The sequence below is a fragment of the Chelonia mydas genome, chromosome 6, assembly GCF_015237465.2.
Source record: "Chelonia mydas isolate rCheMyd1 chromosome 6, rCheMyd1.pri.v2, whole genome shotgun sequence".
Classification (NCBI taxonomy): Eukaryota; Metazoa; Chordata; order Testudines; family Cheloniidae; genus Chelonia; species Chelonia mydas.
The window spans coordinates 101,235,318-101,248,556 of NC_051246.2; the positions used below are offsets into that span (position 1 = coordinate 101,235,318).

The 13,239-nt window shown below is 40.8% G+C and overlaps 1 protein-coding gene across 3 annotated transcripts in view; it reads left to right on the forward strand.

The window, feature by feature from the left end:
• TDP1 (tyrosyl-DNA phosphodiesterase 1) overlaps positions 1 to 13,239 on the forward strand; it is a 107,309-nt gene that overhangs the window by 56,340 nt on the left and 37,730 nt on the right. Inside the window, exons 14-15 of one of the 3 annotated variants that reach the window (XM_043548123.1) lie at positions 2,695 to 2,756; positions 11,914 to 12,014. In XM_043548123.1, coding sequence (XP_043404058.1) covers positions 2,695 to 2,755 — 61 coding nt within the window. In that variant the 3' untranslated portion in view covers position 2,756; positions 11,914 to 12,014. Of the gene's footprint in view, positions 1 to 2,694; positions 2,757 to 11,913; positions 12,017 to 13,239 lie in introns of those variants that run through there. The other 2 variants (XR_005225578.2, XM_037900817.2) reach the window with 2 other exon arrangements.

Below are 13,239 nucleotides of genomic sequence, written 5' to 3' on the forward strand. Positions count from 1 at the left end.
AATCTTGGTAGGAAAACAATGTCAGTGCTGCTAACTCTTGAGATTTTATTGAGTCTCAAGTTATTTTCCTTCTCGCCTTAGAAGCTGGAGTCTAGGGATTTGATAGTGTTCGCTTTGGGTGTGGTTGTATGTGTGTCGGGAGAGGTAGGAGGTATTTTTAAAAGAAGTTTCTATCTCTTATGGTTATGGAGAAACACTAAGGTGGTGATTTCAAGTTATTCTAAAGACTCAGAAAACAAAAACAACCTAAAATCTATTAAAAATATCTCATTTTTTAGCCAATCTAATGATTTTTTTTTTGGGCCATGACTTATTTTTGGCAATGCTGCATAGTATAAGAATTTTTCTGCAAACAGTAAAATGGATCACTTAACCCCTTAACCATTGCTTTGAGATTATTTTTGTTAATAAAATAAAAAAGTCCATGGAAGCAAACTTGCAACCTCAGAAATGCTGTGTGAGCTTTGACCATTCTCTTATGCAACAGGCCCCTGGAAAAAGTAGAAAAAATAGACTAATTTTGGAAATACCTTATTTAATTGCAGCTTTCATTTAACTTTTGCCTCCTTTGGAAGAGAAACAATAGGTAGGCTTGGAATAATTAGATTTTATTGGTAAATGTCAATTTCACTGTGCATGCACAAATCCACAAAAAAGTCCATTGATGATCAAAATTTACAAAAACATGTTAATTAAGAGAAATACTGCTTGAGAACTTACTAGAGTTTGATTTATTGATTTGCTTTGTGTATTTTGTAGGGCTGTCAATCACAGTTAACTCACGTGATTAACTCAAAAAAATTAACCATGATTAAAAAATTGATCGCGATTAATCAGAGTTTTAATTGCACTGTTAAACAAGAGAATACTAATTGAAATCTGTTAAACATTTTTGGGTGTTTGTCTACATTTTCAAATATATTGATTTCAATTACAACACAGAATACAAAGTGTACAGTGCTCACTTTATTATTGTTTGTGTTACAAATATTTGCACTGTAAAATGATTAAAAAAATAGTATTTTTCAATTCACCTCATGAAAGTACTGTAGTGCAATCTCTTTATCATGAAAGTGCAACTTACAAATGTCAGGGGTTTTTTTGGTTACAAGACTGCAGTCAAAAACAAAACAATGTAAAACTGTAGAGCTGACAAGTCCACTCAGTCCTACTTCATCAGCCAATTGCTAAGACAAACAAGTTTGTTTAGATTTGCAGGAGATAATGCTGCCCGCTTCTTGTTTACAATATCACCTGAAAGTGAGAACAGGTGTTCACATGGCATTTTTGTAGCCAGCATTGCAAGGTATTTACATGCCAGCTATGCTAAACATTCATATGCCCCTTCGTGCTTCGGCCACCATTCCAGAAGACATGTTTCCATGCTGATAACACTAGTTTAAAAAAAAAAATGCATTAAGTAAGTTCATGACAGAGCTCCTTGTGGGAGAATTGTATGTCTCCTTCACTGTTTTACCTGCATTCTGCCATGTATTTCATGTTATAGCAGTCTCAGATGATGACCCAACACATGTTCATTTTAAGAACACTTTCACGGTAGACTTGACAAAACGCAAAGAAGGTACCAATGTGAGATTTCTAAGGATAGCTACAGTACTCGACCCAAGGTTTAAGAATCTGAAGTGCCTTCCAAAATCTGAGAGGGATGAGGTGCGGAGCATGCTTTCAGAACTCTTAAAAGAGCAATACTCTGAGGAAACTACAGAACCCGAACCACCAAAAAAGAAAATCAACCTCTGCTGGTGGCATCTGACTCGCATGATGCAAATGAACATGCAGCTGGCCACACTTCCTTGGATCGTGATCGAGCAGAACTTGTCATCAGCATGGACGCATGTCCTCTGGAATGGTGGTAGAAGCAAGTCCTCTGGAATGGAGGTTGACTCATGAAGGGACATATTAGTCTTTACTGCATCTGGCATGTAAATATCTTGTGACGCCAGCTACAACAGCACCATGCAAACGCCTGTTCTCACTTTCAGGTGACATTGTAAACAAGAAGCGGGCAGCATTATCTCCTGCAAATGTAAACAAACTTGTTTGTCTGAGCGATGGGCTGAACAAGAAGTAGGACTGAGTGGACTTCTCAGCTCTAAAGTTTTACATTGTTTTGTTTTCGAGTGCAGTTATTTTTTGTACATAATTCTACATTTGTAAGTGCAACTTTCATGATAAAGAGATTGCATTACTGTACTTGTATTAGGTGAATTGAAAAAATACTACTACTTTTTTAGTGTAAATATTTGTAATAAAAAATAAATATAAAGTGAGCACTGTACACTTTGTTTCTGTGTTGTAATTGAAATCAATATATTTGAAAATGTAAAAAACATCCAAAAATATTTAAATAAATCGTATTTTATTTAACGGCAAGATTAATTGCAATTAATTTTTTTAATCACATGACAGCCCCAATATTTTGATGATGTTGACAATTTTTGTCTTAATGGTGATAAAGCTTTAACTTTTTGAATCTCAGCATCCACTGTCATGAAAAAATTGTCAGGCCTCTTACCATAATTTCCTGCAACAGTGAAAATTTCGATAAAAATTGAAAAATGCACGAAATTATGGGATTTAAGCAACTGTGAATATTTAAATCTTTAGAAGTCTTAAAATAAATATTAGTATTTATCCATTGAAATTATAGCCTCTTTTTAAATCTTCTTGTAGAAAATTTCCTGTTTTGCTACACAGAGGGCAGTCATCCCAGGGACTGGATCAATTAAGATAAGGTAGAAAGTAGTTTTATGAATAAAAGTAAGTTGAAAGGAGCACATTAGGCTAACATAAATAAGAAATTGTGATGTTATTCTGTACCATGATTAAAATCTTTGGGAATATTAATTTGTCAAGTAGATGAAATCTGTATTTGTTTCGTTTGAAGCATATATCTCTTCAGCGCATTGGGCTGTATACATGCTGAGTTGCTAATAGCTAGTCATGTCCAAATATTGTCATTGATGATTTCATTACTCGGAGTTTTAATATTCCAGGCCCCAAGTCTCCACACAAATGTGTTTCTGATGTTTTTTTTGGTGGGGGGTGTTGTATTTGGGGAGGAGGGTATTAATATTTGTTCAGCTTGGCCTGATTTAAATAGTATGCTCAAAGGGAAATTTTAAAAAAGTTTACGTAAAAAATGTGGTGGTCAGTGAAACGGAGAAATGTTAGCCAGTATGTATGTCTCCACTGAAGGTCCAATATTCTAGTGAAAACTTGGTGTATTTCAAAGAATGCTGCTGAAAGTCACTGCTGCAGAGAGACAGTGATTTAGTTCTGGAGTGAAATTCAAAATAGTGGACGCTTCTTTAACTAGAACAGAATTTACATGTGAAATATTGAGGACGTGTGTATGTGTCAGCAATGATACAAGCTAATATTAGCTAATGCTATGGGGTTGCTTGCTACTATTGTATGTTGTGCTTGCTCCTGATGAGACCCTCTCCTTAGCAAGAGATCCGTATGGAACATCAGCATATTCAACTCTATTCACTCTTGATAGTATAAACTAATACAGTCAAACTGAGTGTGGATTATAAACTCTAACCGGTAGTTCAAAAGATTTACTAGAGACAAGTTCTCATTTTTCCCTACTGTAGTTTAAATTGGGCATCATTCTATGATTTTCCTCACTGTTAACAGAAGTAACTTACAAACTTAGGTCAAAATTGGGGCAGGATGGGGGAGAAGTCTTGGTAGAGATCACTTATGAAATTTCTCTGCTGTCATTGTCTAACAGGGAAGCTGAGGTGTAAGGCTTGCTGTTTATAGAAAAAGAAAATATTGAACATAGAATATCAGGGTTGGAAGGGACCTCAGAAGGTCATCTAGTCCAACCCCCTGCTCAAAGTAGGACCAATCCCCAACTAAATCATCCCAGCTAGGGCTTTGTCAAGCCTGACCTTGAAAACCTCTAAGGAAGGAGATTCCACCACCTCCCCATTCCAGTGCTTCATCACCCTCCTAGTGAAAAAGTTTTTCCTAATATCCAACCTAAACCTCCCCCACTGCAAATTGAGACCATGACTCCTTGTTTTGTCATCTGCTACCACTGAGAACAGTCTAGATCCATCTTCTTTGGAACCCCCTTTCAGGTAGTTGAAAGCAGCTATCAAATCCCCCCTCATTCTTCTCTTCTCTTCTGCAGACTAAATAATCACAGTTCCCTCAGCCTCTCCTCATAAGTCATGTGCTCCAGCCCCCTAATCATTTTTGTTGCCCTCTGCTGGACTCTTTCCAATTGTTCCACATCCTTCTTGCAGTGTGGGGCCCAAAACTGGACACAGTACTCCAAATGAGGCCTCACCAATGTCGAATAGAGGGGAACAATCACGTCCCTCGACCTTCTGGCAATGCCCCTACTTATACAGCCCAAAATGCCATTAGCCTTCTTGGCAACAAGGGCACACTGTTGACTCATATCCAGCTTCTCATGCCCTGCAACACCTAGGTCCTTTTTTGCAGAACTGCTGCCTAGCTGCTCGATCCCTAGTCTGTAGCTGTGCATGGGATTCTTCTGTCCTAAGTGCAGGAGTCTGCACTTGTCCTTGTTGAACCTCATCAGATTTCTTTTGGCCCAATCCTCTAATTTGTCTAGGTCCCTCTGTATCCTATCCCTACCCTCCAGCGTATCTACCACTCCTCCCAGTTTAGTATCCTCTGCAAACTTGCTGAGGGTGCAATCCACGCCATTCTCCAGATCGTTAATGAAGATATTGAACAAAACTGGCCCCAGGACAAACCCTTGGGCCACTCCACTTGATACTGGCTGCCAACGAGACATGGAGCCATTGATCACTACCTGTTGAGCCTGACAATCTAGCCAGCTTTCTATCCACCTTATAGTCCATTCATCCGGCCCATACTTCTTTAACTTGCCGGCAAGAACACTGTGGGAGACGGTATCAAAAGCTTTGCTAAAGTCAAGGAATAACACATCCACCGCTTTCCCCTCATCCACAGAGCCAGTTATCTTGTCATAGAAGGCAATTAGGTTAGTCAGCCATGACTTACCCTTGGTGAATCCATGCTGACTGACTGTTCCTGATCACTTTCCTCTCCTTGAAGTGCTTCAAAATTGATTCCTTGAGGACCTGCTCCATGATTTTTCCAGGGACTGAGGTGAGGCTGACTGGCCTGTAGTTCCCCAGATCCTCCTCCTTCCCTTTTTTAAAGATGGGCACTACATTAGCCTTTTTCCAGTCATCCGGGACCTCCCCCGATCGCCATGAGTTTTCAAAGATAATGGCCAATGGCTCTGCAATCACATCCACCAACTCCTTTAGCACCCTCGGATGCAGTGCATCCGGCCTCATGGACTTGTGATCGTCCAGCTTTTCTAAATAATCCTGAACCACTTCTTTCTCCGCAGAGGGCTGTTCACCTTCTCCCCATGCTGTGCTGCTCAGTGCAGTAGTCTGGGAGCTGACCTTGTTCGTGAAGACAGAGGCAAAAAAAGCATTGAGTATGTTAGCTTTTTCCACATCCTCTGTCACTAGGTTGCCTCCCCCATTCCGCAAGGATCCCACACTTTCCCTGACCTTCTTGTTGCTAACATACCTGAAGAAACCCTTCTTGTTACTCTTAATATCTCTTGCTAGCTGCAACTCCAAGTGTGATTTGGCCTTCCTGCATGCCTGAGTAATATTTTTATACTCCTCCCTGATCATTTGTCCAAACTTCCACTTCTTGTAAACCTAATCTTGAAATCTTAGAAGGAATATTTAATTTATTTCAATATTAAAATACTCAACCAGCTAAATTCTGATTGTATTGCTGTGAGTTTCTTGCTGGGTGTTTTACTCCTGGGGAAATTCTGCACTTCTGCGGATGTGCAGAATTCATCTGTCTTGCATAATTTTGTATTTTCCTGCATAAAAAACCTTTTGCTTAAGAAGTGCTGTTGTTCTGCCGTTTGTCCAACAGAGGCAGCTGTGCCACCAGAACAGACATTCATGCTGGCTGTTCTAGCACCACAGCAGCCTCTGGTGGGCAAAAGGCGGAACTGCAGCACTTCTGAGGCAAAATGTATTTTATGTGGGAAAATACAAAATTCTATGCCCAGTGTTGCAGAATTCCCCCAGAAGTAGAGTTCATCACAGCATCCTTCTAGCAGAGCTAGGTTAGGACAAAGTGAGCCACACAGGGCTGCTGGGGGGGGGGGGTCACAGACAGGGGTTCAGAATGGCAAGTGGGGGGACAGACTGGAGCATGGGCTCAGGAGCTAGTGGGGTGACTGTTGGAGATGGGGAAGGCGGCACTCCAGAGACCCATGGGGAGGAGGGGTGCGGGGACAGGGGCAGATGTGCCTGACTGAATGGGAGAGGCTTGGGGTCAGCCAGGATCTGCCTGGGGGAGACTTTCCAACACCCTAACAATTCCCCCCCCCCCCCCCCCAAGAAAAACCTCCCACCCACACCCAACAACCTCCAGGTTCACTCCTAGGCTCCTTCTCTCTCCCTCAGCTCTTCTGTTACCCCTGACTCCCCACAGCCTTTGCACTGCTTCTGACAGGTGCAGGAAATACTGTTCTGTGTTATAATTTAAGTGAATTACAGAGTTCTGTATTAATATGCCTAGTAAGGAATCTATTTGTAAAAAAAACAAAAACAAGAAAAAAAAACCTTTTTTTGGGCGGGGAGGTCTGTATTGTTACAGACATACTTGCTGACAAATATTTTGAAATAAATTACCAAAATAATTATAACTGGCATGATTATATTGCGTTATTTTGATAAATACAATATACAGAATTTTTAATTTTTTGGTGCAGAATTCCCCCAATAGTAGTGTTTATAACCAAGTAGATAGAACCTCTTTGATTTTTTTTTTTAGGATTTATAAGGGTTGCTTATCTGTAAATTATAAAAAGGAGTCAGAGTAGCAGCCGTGTTAGTCTGTATCCGCAAAAAGAAAGAGAATACTTTGTGGTACCTTAGAGACTAACTAACAAATTTATTTAAGCATAAGCTTTCGTGAGCTACAGCTCACTTCATCGGATGCATGCAGTGGAAAGTACAGTGGGGAGATTTTATATACACAGAGAACATGAAACAATGAGTGTTACCATACACACTGTAACAAGAGTGATCAGGAAAGGTGAGCTATTACCAGCAGGAGAGGGGAAAAAAAACAAAACAACCTTTTGTAGTGATAATCAAGGTGGGCCATTTCCAGCAGTTGACAAGAACATGTGAGGAACAGTAGGGGGGAGGGAAATAAACATGGGGAAATAGTTTTACTTTGTGTAATGACACATCCACTCCCAGTCTTTATTCAAGCCTAAATTAATGGTGTCCAGTTTGCAAATTAATTCCAATTGAGCAGTCTCTCGTTGGAGTCTGTTTTTGAAGTTTTTTTCGTTGAAGAATTGCGACTTTTAGGTTTCTGAGTGACCAGAGAGATTGAAGTGTTCTCCGACTGGTTTTTGAATGTTATAATTCTTGACATCTGCTTTGTGTCCATTTATTCTTTTACTTAGAGACTGCCCGGTTTGGCCAATGTACATGGCAGAGGGGCATTGCTAGCACATGATGGCATATACCCATTGGTAGATGTGCAGGTGAACGAACCTCTGATAGTGTGGCTGATGTGGTTAGGCCCTATGATGGTGTCCTCTGAATAGATATATGGACTCAGTTGGCAACGGGCTTTTTTGCAAGGATAGGTTCCTGGGTTAGTATTTTTGTTGTGTGGTGAGTCTTATTTGTTTCAATAATTTGTTTTATTGTCAGAATCATAGAGAATCTGTGTGGATTTGAACCAGTTCACCTAGGAGCCTAATCAGCTTTCTTTAAATTATCTTTTCATTTTCACACAGCTGCCCTTCATTCATTATAGATTTTAGTTTTTCCCTGTGTTCCAAAATAAACCTGTTCATAAACTGACACTAATGTAAATAATTAAATTTTCTAAGAAGCGATTGGTAATTAGCTATGCATCTGGAGGCTGGCTGAGAAACAGCCTTCATCCAAATAGGTCCAGCTTTAAGGTCTTTCTCCCTAAGTGTTGATTTGGGAAGCCCTTGTTTAGGATTTGGATCCCTGGAGAGTAGCTACAACAAGAGATCCTTGTTACAGGGGGAGAATAAAAGTACTCAAATCCTTTGGAAGGGGCTTGATAACTTTTTGTCAGAACATTTGGATATGGCTTGAATTGATGCAGGAGGTCTTTTGGAAGCTCCAGTAATCCCCTTATTTATCAGTATGGCCAACCTACCAAGCAAGGAAGGGAGAGTACAGAATGTCTAGCAGTTTGTGTGGTTTCTCTTGCACCTCCTCCACTGTTATGTCAAGAGCCTCTGCCATGCGTTTAATATGTTGGAATGCCTTAAAATCATCAACTGGAGAAGACCTTGGGGGGTTCACTGCCTCATTAGGGAAGGATAAGGGAATTGTGGCCGGGATTAATTGTTCTCCCTCATCTGCCTGGTGTACGTGTCTCTCTTCCTCCCATCTCTTTAGTATCTGAGGCTGTATTAATTGGCCTGGCTGGAAAGATCTATATTGCCTCTTTGGAGAAGAGGATCTAGCCCTGGGAGTGGGGGCAGTAGCTACTGGCTTGCAAGTATGGGGGTTGCATACCCCAGGGTGCCTAGTAGGGCCAAGGTTGATAGGCACATGAATCTTGGACTGACAGAAGCAGAGAAGGATACTTGGGGGCTGGTCTCTGAGGTCCATGCCTTTTCCTGCTGAGAGCAGTCCCTAGAGTCCCTCCTGGATTCCCATTGTGATCCCCTTGAAGGGATAGGAGGGTGAGTGGGAAAGGAACCCTCCTGTACACCGATGGGGAGGATGAGAAGGAACACACCATCTCCACAGGTGAGGCTACCCTTTCAGGCATATTAAGGCACTCTGATGTCACTTATACTCAAGTAGGCGATAGAGTTGGTATTACCTATTTTGTTTGTGTTACCGAGATCTCAGTGACCAGTAGTCTGACCAGCACCTTTCAGCCTATCCAGCAAAGTGAGTCCTGTATTGGGGCCCACAGCTAAATCACCCAGTACACACGTGTGCCCTAGGTGCCAATAGGGATGGTGCTGAGGAACTGGCTAGTGAGGAGGTAACTACCAGAAGAAGGATGATCCAGAGGTGCAGTGGAGATACTATAGGCACCTGTTTAATAGTTGGTACCAAAGCACCAGAGGGTTCTTTCTCAGGATGTTGGCTTCCCTTTGAGTTTGAGAAGAATGAGACCTATGGTGATTTTTGTATCTGTTTTTTATGGGGCTTGGGGGGAGGGTGACCTATGTCTCAACTCAACTCTGGAGTGATGATCCCTCCTGCACCTTTCCGAAGCTATTGCGACAGAGATTGAAGCCCATGACTGGGGTCCAATGTTTCCCTGGAGCTTGGGGTAGAATCATGGCTCTCCAGGGTGCTCATTAAGAGGGACTGGGCAGGGGACTGTGCCTTTGTTACATCCTTCCTTTCTGTGTTCAAAGAGGCCTTCCTGGAGCACTCAGGAAGGAATAATCTCAGTTGGGCTTCATAGGCCTTTGGAAAATGAGTGGCAGATGGAGCAACATTCTGGAATATGCCCCTTGCCTAAACAAAAAAGCACCTAGAATGCCCATCACTTAGTAGTATAGAAAGTCATATGAGGGGCAAGATTTAATCTCTGGATTTTTAGGACAGTGGTTTAGTTTTTCTTTACTGGTTTCTAGGAAAGCAGACGGACAGTGCAGTGGTTCAGTCTTGCTGCCATGGGTGGTAAGAAAGAACTGAGGGACAGTAGGGACTGCGCCTGCCCTTTTATACCCTTGGGTGGTGGGAGGACCTGTAGGGATGTGGCCCCAATGGACCCTGCTGGCCAAAAGAATCCAGTCTCGCATGCGTGAGCACCAAAAGAGGGATCCATGTGGACAAATACTCAAGATGAAATATGGTTTACTCATTTCCCAAGCTATAAAATTTCTTCTCAAGCCTATCTTCAGGAAAACAGTCTTTATTTTCACAAAGACAAAAGATTAATAGAAGAAAATAGATTAATGTTTGTCAGCATATCTTCTACATAATATTCATGTCCATATCCTTAGCGGTCAAAATATTAGAGAAGCACTTGTTTTCAGTTTTTGTATAATGGCTTTTTAAATTCCTTCCTTGTTTGGTGAGGATTCTTCAGTGCCCTTTTCTGTACATTCCTCGTGAAGCTCTGGGACTGCCACTGTCAGACAGAAGTTACTGGGCTAGATGGACCATTGGTTTGACCCAATATGTCAGCTCTTATGTTCCAAACTAGGTACTGATCCAGCCAACTCAGATCACTAATGCAAAATCAATCTCCCTCCTCTCCTCTCCTCCCACCCGCTAGAAGGCATTTACTAATGTGTTTATCAGTTCAAATTTAATGTGAAGCCTTGTATTTCTTTATTGGAACAGATTCTGATAATGGAACCTGTCATAAATATAAAGGGAAGGGTAAACACCTTTAAATCCCTCCTGCCAGAGGAAAAAGTCTGTCACCTGTAAAGGGTTAAGAAGCTAAGACAACCTCGCTGGCACCTGACCAAAATGACCAATGAGGAGACAAGATACTTTCAAAGCTGGAGTGGGGGGGGGGGGGGGGAACAAAGGGTTCTCTCTGTCTGTGTTGTGTTTTGCCGGGACCAGAGCAGGAATGCAGGTCAGAACTCCTGTAAAGAGTTAATAAGCAATCTAGTTGGATATGCATTAGATTCTGTTTTGTTTAAATGGCTGATAAAAGAAGTTGTGCTGAATGGAATGTAGATTCCTGTTTTTCTGTCTTTTTGTAACTTAAGGTTTTGCCTAGAGGGATTCTCTATGTTTTGAATCTGATTACCCTATAAGGTATTTACCATCCTGATTTTACAGAGGTGATTCTTTTTCTTTTTCTTTAATTAAAAATCTCCTTTTAAGAACCTGATTGCTTTTTCATTGTTCTTAAGATCCAAGGGTTTGGGTCTGTGTTCACCTATGCAAATTGGTGAGGATTTTTATCAAGCCTTCCCCAGCAAAGGGGGTGTAGGGCTTGGGGGGATTTTGAGGGGAAAGACGTTTCCAAATGGGCTCTTTCCCTGTTATATTTGTTAGACGCTTGGTGGTGGCAGCAAAAAAGTCCAGGGACAAAAGGTAAAATAGTTTGTACCTTGGGGAAGTTTTAACCTAAGCTGGTAAAAATAAGCTTAGGGGGTTTTTCTTTCAGGTCCCCACATATGTACCCTAGAGTTCAGAGTGGGGAAGGAACCTTGACAGAACCGCATATATTTTTTTTGATTCAGATTCAAATTGAGAGCTATTCTCTGGCTGATAAGGGAGCAGGGACACTATGGGCTGAAAGTATAATGTAACATTTGCTTTAAAAATTATTTGTTTATAAAGTAATAAATCTTCATGGAGTTTATCAAAGGAGAAAATGTCAATGAGGAAAAATGCTTTATGCTTTATTAATTTTCCATACGTATTCGATAATAAATGTCTCAAGAAATGTAAAGTAGTCCCAATTAGGGAATGATCCTTTCATCTCCAAGGATGATAGATAAGGGAAAAGGCCAAATTTGGTTGGTTATTCACGATTCCTTATTCAGGTTCCCAGGTAATAATGCAAAGGCTGAAGTTGGTTATTTGCACATTGTGAATCTGGGAGCGTCAACTATACTAAATTCATATTGAATTTCATAATACATAGTACTTATCCATATATGTACTGCACAACTGCCCTGTTATATGGCACTTACAGAGTTCCCCACTGTACTGAGGGAATAGTAATGAGGAACAAGGCCCTAATTATTCTCTTTGTGAAAGGACTTTCTGGATGGGGAAAGGTTTTACTTCTAATTCAAGTACATTGTTGTTGCAGCTGTTGTATTTGAGTGTTTTGTTGCTTTGAAGATTGTGCCACACTGAATTGCTGTCTGTCTCTTTGCAGTGCCAATCTTTCCAAAGCTGCTTGGGGAGCCCTGGAGAAAAACGGCACCCAACTGATGATACGTTCCTATGAACTTGGAGTCCTTTTCCTGCCTTCAGCATTTGTAAGTTCATAATTCAGCAACAAAAGCCAAGATACTGTGACAGGTTGCAAATGCTGATATCTTCCAAAAAGAGGCTGTAACCACATCATTCTATCACATTATATACTTGTTTATTATTTATTTTGTTTAATTTTGGGAAGGGGGGGAGTTAGTTGTAGAACTTAGTGCTTTAAAGAAAACCCCCGTGTTTTCCCATACATCAGGCAGGAATTTGGTACCTAAATGGGTTTTCGTAGTCTCCTTATGGTAAATACAGTAATATGCAATACTTTATGAATAAGATTCAGAATCTTTTGCTAACTCCTCTCTGAGATTACTAGACACAACGAATCTTGCATCTTGGCAAGGGGTTAGACTAGATTAACCTTGAGGTCCCGTCTAACCCTATGGTTCTATGATTCTTATGGACAGACTCTGTGTAACTCAGCAGAAATGTGGTGTCATACTTTCAGAGCTAATTAATCTCTATTTTTAAGATCTTTTGCTGCACCCATTTTGTTGAGTACAATGTCCTGTGGGCTCAGAAAGGGAGAACCATATTTTGCCACACATAAATTGTCATTTAGAGCTGAAAATAAAATTTCTAATCCCCTCTGATCACTCACTTTCCTGAAATCCACTGATGATGGCCATTGTACAGTTCCATCTTGCCCTTTCCCAGACTCACTGCTTTGTAAGAGCAGATTTTCAAATTTCTTTGTTACTGTGGTATCAGTAGTTTCCAATCTAGTTATCAAAGGCAAAATTGGAAAGTTGAAGCATTGCTACTGGATATGCTCAGTAGATATTATCTCTCAGAACAGAGATTTTATGAGGGGAAGCAGTAGAACAGAGTACTGAGAGTGAGGAGGCCTGGGTTCCTTTCTTACTCTGCTACTTGGCTCATTGTAGGGCAAATAGGCAAAAATGTTCAAGTACATCCACTACATTTGCTTAGCTCAGTTTTTAGTTACCTTAACACTTATGGTCTGATTTTTCAGAGATATTAAGCATGCACAACTCCAGTTGAAGTCAGTAGAAGTTGCATGTACTTATCACCTCTGTCAATCAAGACTTAGCTATGTCTGGTTGGGTACCCAAATTTCGAGAAAACGTGTTTGAAAATTTTGGCTTTAACCTGTGTGAGCCTCACTTTCCTCATGCAAAACTGGGATAGATTTGTAAAGCTGTGTGAAATCTTTAGATGAAAAATGCCATATAATTGCAAAGTATTAGTATGTTGT